Raw genomic sequence first — 13,051 nt, forward strand, 5'->3', positions numbered from 1 at the left:
GTTATGCTTAAAATCTAAACAAGCTCTCCTGGGGAGTCATTTGCTGCAGTATGAAGGATTGTTTTTTGTTTTTGAAAGGTTGCAGTAATTTCATACTGGCCCAATCCTTATTCAGGCAAAACTCCCAGTGGCTGTTCTTTTCTAGTTTTCTGTTGGGTTTTTTGGGGACAAATACTTCCCTGTCATAGTAAGCTCCCCTCCAGGGAAGCATAGGCGTGGCGGTGTGGAGTGAACAGAGCTGCCGCTGACCACCTGGATTTTTAACACTGTGTCGTCTAACTGTGCTCAGTACCAGTCTAAAGAATAAGGAATAGATAAAGCACTGGCCGTGGGAGCATTGTCTACTCTAGACCTTCCAATGCTGGAGCCAACCAGGTGTTGGAAATGGTGGGAAATGTATGCCCAAAGCCACAGCCATGTGATTGTTCAGAGGAGGTTTTGCCTAAAAGGGGTAGGGCAGAGAAATTACTCTCCTCTCTTGGGGGCCACGCAGGGGTTTAGGGCAGGCACACTCCATTCCGTGCGGTTTCTTACTCAGGGCTGTTCTCGGGTTGGGATTTACCTTCGCACAGAAGAAGCGAGGGGTTTGTCCCACAATCTCCTTGGGTCACAGAAGGACAGACGAGGCTGGAAGGGGACCAAGGACCTTCTGTGCAGGAGCCCTGCATCTGTGAGGCAGGTCAGGGCCCTCTGGCTCCCTTCCCACCCACCGCAGCATTTATTTGTAAGTGCTACACGTTGCATGAATGATCATGATAATATTCAATGCCTCTTTCTTTTACTTACAAACGCTAATAGGTTAAACCCTGTAGTTCCTCCGCAAGGTAGGAGAGTATTCTTTATTCCTGTGCAACTGAGATACAGGAAGGGGAGTGACTTGGCCAAGGTCGTCACCTGGTCAGTGTCAGAACTGGGATTAGAATTCCAGGAGTCCCTGATGTCTCGCTGCATGCCCCTTCTTCTATACCATGCTGCCACTGGGAGCTATTCCCGCTTATTAACAATATAGTTTCCTGTAAGAGGAAAAGTATTCTCCAAGGGTGTTCTCGCCAATAGAGCAATCTAGCATGAAGAAGCCAGGTCTGGGGCCTGTCAAAGCACACGGTTCGTGATATGTACGCGCTGCCAGTTTCATACTCCCCCAAGCTATGGGCTGATTTTCATATGGTAATGTCTTTGCATGTTCCCTCAGAACAGCAATCAGGAGCCTGTGTAGGTGAGCAGGTAGGGCATAAGAAAGGTGGTTGATCTCTTCACTTGTAAAGACATTCTGTCATGCAAACCCAGCTTCACAGCAGTTGAGCTTTCAGTGTGTAAACAGAGACTGCTTAATTACACAGGTCATGTCAATTAGCGTGACCTTAGCATTTTCAAGAAATTAATCACTTTCAGCAGAGCAAAGCGCTGCTCATACTTTAATACAGTGTGCTATTAAAGCTTGTAAAAATCCATTAAATGCCAGGGCTTTTTTCCCTTCTGCAGTCGCTGGGTTTTCTTCTTGAACTTGTTGCTCTCACGTTAGAGCAACACCCTTCTTAAAATAAAGCGGCTCGTCATTGTAGAGGGTAGAGGACACAGGCTTCATTTATCACATGTCGGGGAGAAATGTGTCAAGCAAACACACAGTGTGGTCTTATAGAGCCCCATCTTTGGTTCATGGGTGTACACGTGCTGGGTGAACTGCTGGCCCGACTGGGTCTATCTACCTGCAGCTGGGCATGAGCATCCAGCTTGGTAGATGGACTAGCACATAAAAAATAGCAGTGTGGCTCTGAGCTCAGACCAGGGATTGGGTGGGCCTGGGCTGTAATGTCCACACAGCTATTCGTACCACGTTGGCTTGAGCCCTGCTAGCAGGAGTCTGTCTGTCCGCACTAGGCAACTCACCCCCTGCTGCCGTGTAGACATCCCTTTGAAATCAGTGGGCGTTTTACCACTGACTTCCGTGGGGCTAGGATTTCACCCCCTGACTTGAAAGGACCGGGTTAAAATAATGCCAAGGGCTTGGGCGGGGGTGATGAGATCACGGAAAGTCCAAGTCCGGTTCGTAGCTGGGTAGCTGCGGTTTCTAGGCGGTAGGAGTCGGCTTGTCCCCTGTGGACTCTGTCTGTGTGGCTCTCCCCCTTTCCACACACAAGTGGGGGGGGGGTTGTTTTCACAACATAATCCCTCCTCCCTGACTTATGCCACTTTTTTTCCACTGGGGACTTGCTCCTCTTTGGGGCTGATCTTCGTTGTCTGCCTGGAAAAGGCCCCAAGGAGACGCTGGGGATGGCTGGGCGGGGGCCATGCGCTGGGCCTGCCTGGGGTCTGTTGTTGGTGGTAAAGATACAGGGCCAAGGACACCAGGTTCATGCCACCTGAGGATGAACTTTGCATAGTTTCCTTCCTCTTTCCCACCCTCCCCTGGTGGGTTTTTACTGTGGCAGACTCGATTGGAGCCATCTCGCTCCTTCTGTCATAAAATGGCTACAAAAGCCAAGGGCTGGGAGCGGAGGACATGCCACTTTTGGAGAGCCGTGCTTGAATCCTGACTTGGGCCCACGTGCGGACAGGACTTTGGAGGGTTTGTCCTGAAACGTTTGCACGTTCATGTGGGCCCTCGCTGGCTCAGGGCAGAGACGTGTTTCCAGAGCTGTGCCCGAGGCCGGTGAGCAGGGCAAGGTAAGCAGACAGGAAGCGCAGCGGGACTCAGGGGATCCGGGTCCAATACACAGCTCAGCCACAGACTCTCTGTATGGCCTTGATCTGTGAAATGGGGATGATCATGCTTCTTGTCCACCTTCATCTGTCTTGTCTTTTGAGTCTGGACGTGCTCAGGGGCCGGGACTTGTTTCTGTGTATCTGCGGGGCTCAGCACCCCAGGGCACGTCTACACAGCAATGAAACACCCCATGGCTGGCCCGGGTCAGCTGACTCGGGCCGTGGGGCTGTAAAACTGCTGCGTAGGCGTTGTGGGACCCCACGAGGGGGGAGGGTCCCAGAGCTTGGGCTCCAGCCGGAGCCCGCATGTCTCCACGGCAATTTTGGAGTCCTGGAGCCCGAGTGCCTCATGTCTTTCGTTCCAGTGTAGACGTACTCAAAGGGCTGCTCTAGTACAAATAATAATTAGATGGCATTACTGGGGGGGCAGAGGGATAGGATGGGGAGTGAGGGGAGCTCCTGAGACACAGTGAGGGGAGGGGCAGCCATTTCCAGGGTGGCAAGGGTCAGCCCAGCTCTTCCCATTGCTGTTCTCACAGCATTTCCTTGGTAGCCGGTGCCTGATGCTCTCCCCGCATCTCTGGCGGCTGGCGACTGATGCCATGCGCTCCCTCCACCCTGGGTGGCTGGTGCCCTGTTCTCTTCCCCCATACTCCCTCCGTGGCTGGCGCCTGTGCGCAGACACCCCATGTTCCCCACCCAGGTGCCGGGGCTCTATTCCCCCCACCCCCGCCTGCCAACTGGCGCCTATCTCCTGCCCCTCCCCAGGGCCAACTGTCTCCGCAGGGACCCGCAGTGGCTGGAAGGTGGGTTGGGCTGGGTGGAGGAGTCACATGAGTGGCCACTGCTCCTGGCGGGCCGAAGGCATCGGCTTTGTGACCCAGTGTGGTCCCTGCACGCTAGCCCCGGCCGGCGTGGCTGCCGAAGAGGAGAGCTAATCCCACCTGCTCCTTGGCATGGCCAGATCCCATGTGCTGCCGTTCCTTTCCCATCCATGCCTCTGGGTTCTGCTCTCACCTGTCCCCCTGCATGTGTGCATGGGGATGGGACTATAGCGGGGTCCCCCTCTGCCCAAGAGAAGAGTGAGGGGGGATTTGATAGCGGCCTTCAGCTACCTGAAGGGGGGTTCCAGGGAGGATGGAGCTAGGCTGTTCTCAGTGGTGGCAGATGACAGAACAAGGAGCAATGGTCTCAAGTTGCAGTTGGGGAGGTCTAGGTTGGATATTAGGGAAAACTTTTTCACTAGGAGGGTGGTGAAGCAGTGGAATGGGTTACCTAGGGAGGTGGTGGAATCTCCATCCTTAGAGGTCTTTAAGGTGCGGCTTGACAAAGCCCTGGCTGGGATGAGTCAGTTGGGGTTAGTCCTGCTTTGAGCAGGGGGTTGGACTAAATGACCTCTTGAGATCCCTTCCAACCCTCATCTTCTCTGATTCTTGCCTCTACAAGGGCACCAGCCCTCCTCAATTTTCCCATTGTGGGGGCACTATCTCCCTTGGTCCTGCTGCCCTTGGTTGATCTCTAGACAGATTTTCTTCTTCTGCACTAAAATTCAAATTAATGAATCCCAAAGCCACAAGAACCAAAACCTTTTTGCATATACTTGTGTAATTAACAAAATCCAGGCGACCTGAGCATTTTGTTGCTGCTGTTGTAATAAAACTACATCTAAGCTGACACCTGTCAGGTTTCAGTATGGAGGGAACTTCTGTGGCCGGGTCACAGTGTAAACCTCCAAACATGCATTTGTTATGGAAACCCTGAAAGTCACTAACACATGATGTGGTTACCACAACCTCTGCCTCAGCCGCTAACCTGTCTTCCTGGGATGCAGCCACTCTTGTTTGAATTGTAGCCACTTGTGTCCTACTGCAAATCTGCATAAGAGACCGAAATGATGCTTCACAAATCTCAGATAATGGAGCTAGGGCATGCAAGGTTCTCTCCCGAGAGAGGGAAAATGGGTGGGGGGAGTTGGAAAATAGCAATGTGAGCTATGACCCCAATTCAGCAAGGTATTTCATGCATTGCATGTACGTGCGTAAAGTTAGGCTCAGTCTTAAGTATCTTTCTGAAGCAGGATCTGTTTGAGTTACCAGAATGATGGAAACAGATTGCACGAAGCAGTCTCCAACTGGTGATGAAAATAAGGATGTTTCCCATCCCTTTTTTGTCACGCCATCCATTAGGAAGCGGGGACAGTGAGGTATAAAATCAGATTAGTGAATCCCAAAGCCATAGGCCTAAAGCAAATGGCAGCATGACACATCTCAAGCCTGGAAATTATCGTCGTAGCATTTTCAGAGCCTTTGCCACTTGGTGTCTGGGGTACAAACCAGAATATCAGGGCACTCCCAGGAAAATGGAGAAAATTGGAAACACAAGGAACATGTTATGTATTAATCAGTTAGCAAAGCTTAATGGGCTGTAGTTAAAAATGAGTCCCGTGATGCTTAATTTTGATATATTAGGTGATGCACCACAACAAATAAACAGGCCCGACCTAAACCTGGATAAATAGTTTGATTTCCAACATTCTGGTTTCAGAAGGCTTTTTTTTAAACTAACCTCCCAAACATTCACAATTGAACTATTTAACGGCAGGCAGAATAATTTGCAGAGTCATTATAATATGTGGTGCAAATGATGGAACTGGCTGGCTGAATAAAGTTGTAAAATGATGGAGCGGGGTGGCTGTTACCCTGGTCGTCCCCTAGTGTTGATACAGGATTTAGATTAAAATCTACGAAGGATTGAAGCTAAAGCTCAAAATCATTTTCCATGTTTCCCTGACCCAAATTAAAAACGTGTTTTGTTGACAAAGTTTGGAAAGGTTTGAGATTTGGCAGGCCTAGTTGTCCCCATGTTTACATTAATATGTCAGCACCTCATTAATCATTTAATAAACTGTAGTGTGCCTTTCCCCTCATGCTATATAGCCTGTGTTCTAAGGATGTCTCATTGCTCACTCCACATCTAGTTTGATTCCTCCCCCCCCCCCTCCAATTTTACGATTTCTCCACAAATTAGATTTAGCATCTGCTTTAACTTAAACACATCCCAACAATTTCAAAATCAAAATGAGACAAGTGTTGTATTTTTAGATTAAAAATCTAAGTATACCTTATAAGCGCTCTGAAAAAGTCCAAGTGTATCACTGCGCTGCATAACAAATATGCTGTCTATTTTTTCTCTCTACATAGTCAAGGCATTAACATTTAGCTAATGCGTTGTATGCTAAGTACATTTTTTACTCCTACCAAAACAGAGAGCTTACTTTAATAAAATTGTATATTTTAAGAATTAAGCAGAGCGTGTGTGCAGCTTTTTACAGGTGCAGTATGAATAATCATTTTTTTCAGACAGACACACAGAGTAACCACTTTTTTTCTGCATTTCCTGACACTGGAAACAGATTCTCATGGTGATTCCTTTTATAGTTTCTTCTGCTAACGACTCCAAAGAACCACTCCGATGTGGTCTCTGTGCAGTAAATCAAACTCCCTGTTCAAGTGGTAGGTAGGAAGATACTGTTCAGTAAATCAAAACATGTCACATCAACAAGTTCCGAAACCTGCGGGAAAAATATTATGAAGGCCTGATCCTGTGAAGACTTGGTCACATGAGTAACAGACTTTGCTGGATCTACTCCCATGAGTAGAGTTACTCCCATGTGAGGAGTACTTATGTGAGAGACATTACTTACATGTGCAAGTCTTTGGAGGTTGGGCCCTAATAAGTATTATTTTTAATTTAAGAAGACTTTTAGCTCTGAAACCTGGAAATGCTCACATGCTTAACTTTAAGCACATGCTTAAATTAATTGACTTCAATGGGCCTACACGCCTGTTTACGGTTAAGCACGTACATAAATGTTTGCAGGATTGGGGCCAACTTGTGGGGAAAATATTTCAAGCTTTGATGTTCTAGGAAACTCACATTCTGCTGCTGCTATTGTTGTTATAATTCTTTATTGTATTTTTCTACATCAGCCTAAATGTGCCTGGCACTTTATCAACTAGCACAAAAAGCAAAGGCGCGAGATCCTGAGCTGGTGCAGAAGTCAATGGTGCTATGACAAGTGACACCAGCTGAGGATTTGCCCAAAAACCCTTATCCCAAAGAATTGACAATCCTATTTGTGCATTCACAAACTATGTGCCACTTACTGTCGGATCACATGTTAGTGAAAATAGCAAAAACTTGATTCTGCCCCTTAGGAGCAAAAAGGATGAATTATTTTTGAAATCCTTGTGGAATTTTAGATTTTAGCCTTCTTTTTCTCCACTAATTTGAATTCAGAAGGATTTAGCTACAGTATTGGCGCTGGGGTTTTTTTTTTTTTTTTCCAGATTGCTGTTGTAAGAGCTCTTGAATCCTTTATTCAGTATTTTAATAATGCTTTTTAAAAAAAATCCGTGGCAGAATGGTGTTCTGACGGACTATCTCAGAAATCCTGAAATGCAAACTGTTCTTTTGTATTCCTCCTTTTCCTTGCTTGGTTAAGGATGCTTTAGCCACCTGGCTCACTTTTTTTAACATTTTTAAGTGTTTACTGGGTGGTGAGAAATAGGTGGAACTGCAAAGTTTTTAGGGTTTTTAAAATTTTTTATTCAATTCAAAGTGATGAAATTGAATTGTTGTAAGGGATTTTTTTAAGTGTCCCCATTCGACCAACTCTGAGAGGTAGCAGCTTCCTGGGAGAGTTGAAGCAATGTTTGCCAATCCTTGTAAAGCATTTCACCTCTTCAGAGGCTAAAGCCTCTCAAAACCAAGAACAATTAAAGCAAGAGTCTTTCAGAGCGCCTGGGGAATTCAGGAAAATAAATCAGAAATCCTCTGCCCAGGCTCTGGAGGCTCGCCTCATTATAAGAGCAGATCTATTAGCCCCCTTGCCATTGTCTTTCATTTCTCAAGTGAGGTGATTCTAATTAAATTAATCTGCATGTCAATCTATCGGTGATCAATCAAGAGGGCTGAGGTCCCCCTTCGCAGCAATGTGCTTGCGGCTGACAGGGGCTGATAATGGAGGAAGAAATAAACTGTCGAGCAAAGTTAATTAGTCAACATAATAGGTGGATTAAACAGGAGCGGCTGATTGCTGTTTCACATGTCGAAGTATGAGGTGGGAGCTGAAACTGCAATTAACAGACAATTATTATATTTGGTTGTAAGAGGTCGCATGAATAAACATATCTCTGTGGGTTTCAGTATTTAATCCCTTTCCCTGTTTAATATAAGGAGAAGTGTAGGTCATTTCTTCTTATTGTTTTAGTCAAAGTTCTCTACGGCAATGCATGCTCTTGGAAGACAGGCGGTCTACCCAGGGCCTGGTCTTCAACTGGAATCAAACCCTGGAATGCTGTACTTTGTTAGTACAGGACATGGGGGCCAGAGGGGGAAACGGGGTAAAAGAAGCAGTGTGGGGGCTGGTGGTTAGGGTGGGGACCTGAGTGACCAGCACTGCCGCTGACCAGTTGTGTGACCATGGGCAAGTTACTTTCCCCTCTCTGTGCCTCAGTTTCCCTTCCCCACACCGTGACTTATCTACCCAGATTGGAAACTCTTTCGTGCAGGACCTGTCTCTCTGATTGTGTCTGTACAGTGCCTACGATGATGGTCTTGGTTGGGGCCTCTAGACACCATCATAATGAAGAGAGTAATAAAGACGACTAGGTCTGTTTTTCTCTGACGTGGAGACTGTCCCCCGACACACACTGAAATGCAGCTCGGAGCAGGAGAGTTTTGGGTGACTGTAGCTAAAAAGAGGAGGTTGGGGTGGGGGAGAGAAACAGAACTGTTCTCGTCTCAACTTCATAAACAGTGTTTTCGTTTTCTTTTATTTTGAATCGATTCTCATTTGCAATGTCAACAGCGCTATCTGCTGCAGCACAGAAACTGAAGGATAATTTAGGGTGAAACACAGCCACCCTTGTATTTGGTGGGGGAGAAACCCTTAATAAAGATCTTCTTGTTAAAATGTTGGTTAACGGCGTACCTTCTGCCTTACTGCTACACACTGTGCAATCTGACTTAAAGCTTCATCAGAAGGTTTCTATGCCAAAGACCCGCTCATCAATAGCGTCTCTTGTTAGATTTGTACAGCATAAGCACCGGTTATTATGCGAAATGGCGATGCAATTTTCTGCAGCTCCCAGCTGTTATTTATTTAACTGAGTTTATTACAATCTGTGCTCTTTTTTAAAAAACAGACCGAACTCTTGATCCGTTTTGCTCTTGCGCTCACAGGTCGTGGTGTCGACAACAGTCAACGTTGACGGACATGTGTTGGCGGTGTCGGACAATATGTTTGTACATAACAACTCCAAGCATGGGCGGCGGGCTCGAAGACTCGACCCCTCGGAAGGTACGCCTTCTTATCTGGAACATGGTAGGCATATCATTTTTGTTGGTTGGCATTGCTACTTTAAATGTGCAGTTATTTGGTTTCTCTCTCACTTTTCATTTTCAAATTGTCCTGCAGTCGTCGGAACAAACTTCCAGGCCAAATTTTTAAGACATCAGCTTCCAAAACTGGGTTTGGATTTTCAAAGCGGCTGAGCACTGTGGGGGTAGTGGGAGGGGGGGAAAGAATCTGAGAAAATTCTCATGAAAAATGTGTCCCTTGTTTTACTGAAGGACGTCTATATTTTTTTGATCACCTCCACTCAGCATCCAAAATTGGGGCCAGGTTTTCAGAATGGTGCCGCTTCCCCCCCGGCATGTAAAAGATGTGGGTAGATTTTCAAAAGCGCTGGGCACACACAATTGGGACCAGATTTTCTGGTAGCTGCTGCGCGCTGAGCTCTTTAGAAAATCTGACTACTGCATTGAGGTTGCTAAATGAGAGCTGAGCTGCTTTGAAAATGTGGACCTACTTAATGTTTTGTTTTGCTTTGTCCTCTAAATTGGTGACTGCTTCTAAAGAAAACAAAAAATCACAGGGGCATTTCCCCTAGCCCCTAGGGAGACTTGTCACTTGACTTTGAAGTGGGTTACAATTCTGAAGACATAAGGCACTTGCGCCTGCTAGGTGCTTCGTACCCTCAACTACCATTGACGGTAATGGGTGTGGAATGCACCCAGCCCCTTACCCTGGTTTGTGCCATAAATGTTTGCCAGGGATCTCATGGGCAATTGGTTATATTCTTCCACAGAGTTAAAAGAAACCAGATAAAATTTGTCTCAAAGAAAGCGAATGCCACTTGGAAAAATGTAAACGACCTATGGTAATACAAAGAATTAATAATAATGGGTGACTGTACCATTTTCCACCACTTCATGAATTCCTCATGAAAAAGAGTTCTTTTCTACTCATTCTTTTTGGCTCCAACCCTGCAAACACTTACTCAACCGCTTAACTTCATTCACACGCGTAATCCCGTTGAAGTCAATGGGACGACATTGCGTGAGTGAAGTTGAAGGAATGGATAAGTGTTTGCAGGACTGAGGTTGTAGTTCACACTTCCTAACCTAAAATTCTTAGCTCCGCAGCGGTTCTCATTATATCAACATAACTTACATCTGTATTTATTTAGCTCTAACTTTTTATGTAGGTCATGAGCCATTTTCAGCTATACTTCCTTCTACAGAATTTTTTTTTCATCCCTGCCAACAGCCTAATCTAATAAACAAGCCACTGTCATAATGTTTGCTCGATTTTTGTATGGAATGTGCGAACTGTGCTTTTATTAATTAGCAAGAGGCAGAGCCTTAGATACTTCACTCTATTCAACCTTGCAATCTTTTTAACATCAACGCTTGTCTTTCAAAACTTGCTTATTTTTGGCTTAGTTAGAACTAAGCTGGATACACTTTTTTCCAATGAGGACCTTTGAATACCCACCTGTGATTAAATCTATACTTCTTTTCTTATACTTACAATTATTTTTGTCTTCACACATACTGTAATGCTAACTCCTTTTCATGTACCTACCACTTCACGCTCCTCCTGGGTAAGGTACTCTGTGAGCAAAAAGAAGAATATGATAAAATTATACCTGTATTTCCAGATAAACCTCAAGTCCAGTGGTTGCCATTAAATGTCAACATTTGCCAATAGGCTCCACAAAACCACCACAGTTATCTCCACTTCCAGCTCCTGGGGGAAAAAGTGATTATCTAATCCAATCTACTTCTCAGGAACCTCTCAGATAACGTTATTTGGCCACCATTGGCAAATTCTCGTTAATGGTGACCACTGCACTAAAAGATTCCATCCTTCCTTCCTTAAGACATCCCAGACATTTCACCTTTTTTCACCTAAACCTGTGTCTCCCAGGATCACTGAACTTGATGCATGTTTATTGTGCATGTGGTGGCAACAAAACTAGCAAATACTTTTGTTGTTTTTTGTCCAAAACATCTGACTGAGTGCAGAGGTGGATAACCATTAGAGGAGGCAGATACCCACCAAAGTTTTGAGCAGCCACCAAAAACTTAACCCTCCTTCCTGCAACGGTCTATAGCTCTCTCCACAGGAATAGGCTTCCCTCATAGTCCCCTCCCCTAAATGTGCCTCTCTCTTCCTCCTACTCTGGATCCTTCGTCTTAAGGCCTGGACTGTCTTCCCCAGATTTGTCCATGCAGAATACCCTTGGCTCTCCCATCTTCTGTGGTGGTGGTGGGGGAGATGGGGAGAGGATGATCCAAGCCATATCAGGCTGCCAGTAGCTAGCTATGCTGCCCCTGGCTATTCTGGATCTGGCTCACTGCTTTGTCTGATCATGGGGTTTGGATCACAAGTACTGTGGTACAATACCCCTCTGACCAAATGCTCCCAGGCACTTAGAGATTTCGAGCCCAAACACAAATACCTGGTCAGAAAGTGATGAGTACCTGATGTTGTTTGTGGGGAAGCAAGGGGAGAAGATAGTAGTGTGGGCTGCTTGTTGGCTGGTTTGGTTCAACATTATTAACCTTACGATTTTCTTTACAAGCCTATGCTGGCATATGCTGCTTTTAAACATTGAGTTGCAGTGTGTGACACACCTAAAAAAGACTTTGGATGCCGAAAAGCAAAGTTGGACAGAAAATTTCATCTCCTGAGCCACTCAGTAGCCTTGTGTCTCTGCATGTGGTTTTTTGCCATCTCATTTGCAGGTAGCCTAGGTTATTTTTGGGATCTCCAACACACATTTCTATTTATACCATGCTGGTCAGAGAGTAAAAGGAAAGTTCCTTTTTAGTGGCTCATCTCTCTGTACATAAGTAGAAACCAAGGTCATGGTTTCACAGCCACATGCTACACTCCTTGATATCGGAGGGTTAATAAGCTCATCCTTCAAATAAATATATCTATTTTTCAAAAGTAGTAGCTGGCAGAGGCTAATTATTTCATACCGCTCTGTGCGGTATAAATAGGGTAAGCCACAATGATCTGTGGTTTGCAATAATTATCACATTTTCATTCACAAAGAGTTGGATCCTCACTTGTTTGATATTTATGGTAAACCATGGTTGACCTTTCTAAATTATACAAATACAGCAGGACGTATAGAGAAGAGCCAACACAGATCAAAATGAGTACTATATATTTCAGTTTATACTTCCCCTTACAGTGTCATTTTAAAAGGAAAACCTTTCCAAAACAATTTAAAGGACTAAGCCCAGACAGGTGGGGAAGACAGAGCGCATGCAAGATGCAGCTTTCAAGCAGGCCTGAAGGGACTCTTTCTGGTTTCTTAGTTGGAAGCCCCCACTCTAGATCTCTGCAGAGTTTCTCGCACAAACTCTTTTACGTTGCTAATTTTTCATATGGCTGGGTGTATTTACTTGAATTTAAAGCCAATTGCAGCATCAGTTTCTCTATTATTTTTCCTCTCTTGCAGAATACAGTGCCCTCGAAAAATGATAGTGCCGGAGACCCTGTCAGTTTGCATGCTCTAACACTTTATTATCTAATGATCTAATATGCAACAAGGCAAAGAGGGGGTGCTCATCATTCTGACAGGATGCCTAAGAGAAGTGACTAAATTACTTTATGTACCATTAGCGCTAGTAGCTACGGTGAACTCACTGTGAGCGTTTATGCAAATACTCCTGAATACATTCAAGTGGCCTTGTCAGGCAGACGACTGACAAGCAGTTTAAATGCTTTATTTTTTAAAGGGCCAATTTTATTTCTTCTCCCTCCCCACCCTTACCTCCTCGTCTTCTTCTGCGCGAGATCACTGAGGAATTGGGCTCACTGGTGACTAACTTCATTCTGTGTCAGTCTCAACAGCAGCAACAGCAAAAGAAGAAATCTCCTGTATATGTGCTTAAGACAAGCTACAGGACTTGATTTCGGAACTGCAGCTATAAGCAAAGACAGCTGTGATTTCTAATGCAATGCCCTGCCACTGTTGTA

The 13,051-nt window shown here is 45.4% G+C and overlaps 1 protein-coding gene across 6 annotated transcripts in view; it reads left to right on the plus strand.

Annotated features, from left to right (window-relative positions):
* EBF1 (EBF transcription factor 1) overlaps nucleotides 1-13,051 on the plus strand; it is a 311,039-nt gene that overhangs the window by 194,906 nt on the left and 103,082 nt on the right. For 4 of the 6 annotated variants that reach the window (XM_067566482.1, XM_067566483.1, XM_067566479.1 and 1 more), the window contains exon 8: nucleotides 8,950-9,067. In XM_067566482.1, the coding sequence (XP_067422583.1) occupies nucleotides 8,950-9,067 (118 nt within the window). Of the gene's footprint in view, nucleotides 1-8,949; nucleotides 9,092-13,051 lie in introns of all 6 variants that reach the window. The other 2 variants (XM_067566478.1, XM_067566481.1) reach the window with 1 other exon arrangement.

Source organism: Emydura macquarii, unplaced genomic scaffold, assembly GCF_026122565.2.
Source record: "Emydura macquarii macquarii isolate MOO-44397 ecotype Brisbane River unplaced genomic scaffold, CSIRO-AGI_Emac_v2 contig_2768, whole genome shotgun sequence".
Classification (NCBI taxonomy): Eukaryota; Metazoa; Chordata; order Testudines; family Chelidae; genus Emydura; species Emydura macquarii.